Below are 4,209 nucleotides of genomic sequence, written 5' to 3'. Positions count from 1 at the left end.
TAGCCTTGAGCAAAAAAAGCTCAGGAACAGTACCCAAACCCAGCCAGAGTTCAAGCCACGGCCCTGAGTTCAACTCCAAATACCAGCACACCAAAAAAAAAAAAAAAGAAGTGAAGAAGTATGGCTCAAGTGACAGAACACCAGGCTTGAGCAAAAAAGCAGAGCGAGAGCACAGACCTGAGTTCAAGCCCCAGTAAGGGAACCAAAAAATAAAATATGCAGAACAAGAAGTAAGGCTGAGACAGTTCCCCAAAGAAGGCACACCCTGTGTAGCAACCAAAGAAATGTCCCAATGAGAAAGAAAAGCAGAGTCCCAAGAGATTTACCAAATGACATCAAAAGTATTTGGCCAGTTCCTGGACCTGGCTCGAAAACACAGATGCAACAAACTAGAGAGCAACGAAGTTTCTGATTACATGATTAAAAAAGAAAAGTCCAAGTTCAGATGGCTCATTGTTCTTCTTTCCTCTTCCCAAATACAACTTTCCTGACTGGGTAGTGGGAAGAAAAGACAGCTGGCCCAATATGGGAGGACAGCTCAGAGGAAAAGAGGTGTTTACCAGGAACAGGCTGGGCCCATCGTAAGATGGAGACAAAGCCAGCCTTCCAGGTCTGGCCTTCACCCCACTCCAGGCTTTCTCCTCTGACTCACTAGGCATTTCCAAGTGACACATCACAGTCTGGGTGCTGATCTAAGTGCTGGTTCTGCCACCGCCACGGTGTCTCCCTGGGGAATGTGGGCGTCTCCTAAGCTGCTCCTCACCTTCCAAAGCCAGCAGCCCTCAACCCAGGTTTGGAGACCCTGATGGTCAATACCCGAGGAGTAAACGGAAGACGGAGGGACCTCGGGCCAGGAGCCCAGAGGCTGGAGAGCAGATAAAATGCACTTGGGCAGAGAGGAGGGAGAGAGAGGAGTAGGAAAGCTCTTGAAGTTAGGGCAATCTCTGTTCTGGGAAGTGACAAGCCCCTGGGAATTCAAGAGAGAGAAAGGGACCAACAGTGGACAAGGAACTGAATTCAGGCAGCTGCCAAACACTATCAGATGTTACCTCGGGGACCTCAGCTTTTCGCTTCTTCTTCTTTTGTGGTTGTTGTTCTGGCCCTGGGCTTGAACCCTTGAACTCAGGGCCTGGGCACTGTCCCTGAGAGCTTGTCTGGCTCAAGGCTGGCGCTCTACCACTGGCGCTACCGCTGCACTCCCCCTGTTTCCGGAGCCTCGGCCTCGGGAGTAGCTGGGGTCACAGGCGTGAACCCCCAGCCCGGGGCTCTCGGCTTTTCCCGGCGTGGTTCCGGAGTCTTCCGGTGGTTAGGTGAGGCTGAGCCGGGGGGGGTCTGCAACGCCCTCCCGTTCATTCCCGGCTCTGGACCGGAGGGCGCGTCACCCGCCCCCCCCCCCGCCCCCGGGCCTGCCCTCGGTCCATCCATCCGTCCGACGTGTACTGGTTTCTGGCGCCCACGAGCTCGGGGTTCAGGAAGGCAGGGACGGGCGGCGGCCCCGGGGCAACCGCGGCCCCGGTGCCCAATAAACGACGATTGTTTTTGTGTAAGGCTCCTCCTCCTCCCTAGTCCCCGACTCCGCGACGAGGCTCCAGAACCATCCCTAGGCCTGACGGGTGGGCCCGACCCCGGTGCCGCCCGCCCGTCCGTCCGTCCGCCCCCACGGGGTCGCGACTTCCGGCCGCCCCCCGCCGCCGGTCCCCCGGCCGTTACCCCCGCGCCCCATCACTTCCTCCCCTCGGGAGAAGCCCACCACCGCCCACCGCCCACCCCGGTCCCCCGGCCGTTACCCCCGCGCCCCATCACTTCCTCCCCTCGGGAGAAGCCCACCACCGCCCACCGCCCACCGCCCACCGCCCACACGACTGACAGCCACCCGGCGGCTCTCCAGAATCCTTCCGCAGTGTTTTCACCTCTCCGTGTTGTTGACGATCACTCCGCCGCCTTCTGAGTGATTCTTGTTGAGCGCCATGGTCACTGCGAGAGGGGGGGCGGAAATCCCGAGACTCGCAACGCACTGCGCCTGCGCCTCTCTTCGGCCCGCCCCTCTCCCCCCTAGTGGCGTCGTTCAGAATACAGTCGGCCAATCATAACTCTGGAGCAGAAGCTGAGCCAACCACCTGAGCCTGAGCGTCACGTGGTAATAGTTTACTTGCCTCGCTTCCCCCCCCCCCCTCCCCGGACTCCCAGTGGCTTGCTGCATCACAAACAAGCTGAAGCCTACAATTCCCAGCAGGCAACGCTCCGGCCATTTCGGCCTCTCGCTACGCTTTCTGGGAGATGATTGCATTCTGGTACTTGTAGTCTCCAGAGGCCGTAGGTCGGGCTTGACTTCAATAGGGTGCCCTGGGTGCGGCTCTGCCCTAGACTCGGCTCCCTATGGGGAGGATTGCCTTCCAGGCAATGAGTGGTTGGCCGAGTCCGGACGAGCTGCCATCGCTTTAATCAACTCCGACTCGGACGCTCCTAGGTGGGCCGTGAAAACCACCGCGGGTGCCGGAGCCCGGGCTCGGGAGGGCCGGGCCTGGTCCCCTCCCGCTGCACGGAGCCCGCCGCCTCCACCGCCGCTGGCCTCGTGGGGGCGCTGCAGCGCCGCCTGCCCCGCGGGGTCCCGGCGGGAAGACCTCGGCTGGACCCCGGGCTGACGGAGGGAGCGGAGCCCGGCCCGGAGCGAGACCCGCGGCCTCGGAACGGAAAGGGCCGGCCCGTCTGAGCCCAGGCGGTGGACGCCGCCTGGCAGCACCCCGGAGGGGAGCCTTTGGGGGGGTCCTCAGCCCCCGGGTGGCATCGTGTATCCTTAAGGGATCAGAGTTTGGCTTTAGGAAAATAATTGAATTACTGACTGGGGTCAGCTGGGGGTGGGGGTGGGGCCCTGGGGCTTGAACCAGGCCTGGGCACCATCCTTCCGCTTTGAGCCACAGCTCTGCTTCTGGCATTTTCTGGTGCTTCTTTGGCGATCAGAGTTTCACGTACTGTTCTGCCCATGCCAGCCTCGAATTGTGGTCTCAGTCTCCCCCGTTGCTGGGATTACAGGCGTGAGCCATTGGCACCTGGGAGATTTAGCTTTTTTTCTTTTTTCTTTTTGAGATCGGATTACAGATGCGTGGCTACCTAGCCCAACCTAATTTAGCTTTTGGGAGATTTCCTCCATGAAGGAACAAAATCTACCTCACTTAGAAGAAAAGATTGTGTTAAAGTCCTGCAAAAGACATCCAGGGTTAGCTCTTGAAGGACAGGCGTAGTGAGTTAATGATGCTCATGATGAAGTCTTCCCTATATGGTTAGATTAATTTTTGCACTGGCAATCTATGTAGCAGGTACAAAGGATTAGGTCAAACTCTATGTGCTGACATGGGAAGATCTAGTAAATACACAATGGTATAGGCTATAGATATAAAATTTTAGGAAGGCCGGGCGCTGGTGGCTAACACCTGTAATCCTAGCTACTGAGGAGGCTGAGATCTGAGGATCACGGTTCAAAGCCAGCCCGGGCAGAAAAGTCCGTGAGGCTCTTATTTCCAATTAATAACTAGAAAACCGGAAGTGGCGCTGTGGCTCAAGCGTTAGAGTGCTTGCCTTGAGCTGAAGAGCTAAGGGACAGTGGCCAAGCCCAGAGTTCAAGCCCCACGACAAAAAAAAAAAAAAAAAAATCAGGAAGGGGCTGGGAATATGGCTTAGTGGTAGAGGGCTTGCCTACCATGCATGAAGCCCTGGGTTCGATTCCTCAGTTCCACATAAACAGAAAAGGCCAGAGATGGCACTGTGGCTCAAGTGGTAGAGTGCTAGCCTTGAGCAAAAGAAGCTCAGACACAGTGCCCAGGCCCTAAGGACTGGCAAAAATAAATAAATAAATAATTCAGGAAAGGTGTACCAAAAATTGTTAGCACTGTCTGAGAAATGTTTTCTGGAAATTGGGGTGTGCTTGTGATTTTAAGAGTACATTGGCCAGGTGTTGGTGGCTTAAGCCTATAATCCTAGCTACTCAGGAGTCTGAGATCTGCAGATCAAGGTTGGAAACCAACACAGGCAGAAAAGTCCCCAGGAGACTCTTATCTCTAATTAACTACTCAAGAAATGGAAGTGATGCCCTTGCTCAAAGAGCTAGAATGCTAGCTTGAGCAGAAGAGCTCGGGGACAGTGCCCAGGCCCTGAGTTCAAGCCTTACAACACCAACACAAAAACAATTCCCCTCCCCAGTTCACTGTATTTTTT

General features: G+C 56.1%; 1 protein-coding gene across 1 annotated transcript in view; it reads right to left on the bottom strand.

The window, feature by feature from the left end:
• The window catches only part of Wbp2 (WW domain binding protein 2), an 8,551-nt gene extending 6,532 nt beyond the window's left edge, over positions 1 to 2,019 (bottom strand). Inside the window, exon 1 of the mRNA XM_013036471.1 lies at positions 1,911 to 2,019. Within this exon, the coding sequence (XP_012891925.1) occupies positions 1,911 to 1,969 (59 nt within the window). The 5' untranslated portion in view covers positions 1,970 to 2,019. The remainder of the gene's footprint in view (positions 1 to 1,910) is intronic.
• Between the last annotated feature and the right edge of the window lie 2,190 nt (positions 2,020 to 4,209).

Source organism: Dipodomys ordii, unplaced genomic scaffold, assembly GCF_000151885.1.
Source record: "Dipodomys ordii isolate 6190 unplaced genomic scaffold, Dord_2.0 Scaffold7, whole genome shotgun sequence".
NCBI classification, from domain to species: domain Eukaryota; kingdom Metazoa; phylum Chordata; class Mammalia; order Rodentia; family Heteromyidae; genus Dipodomys; species Dipodomys ordii.
This window is presented reverse-complemented; position numbering and strand designations above follow the sequence as displayed.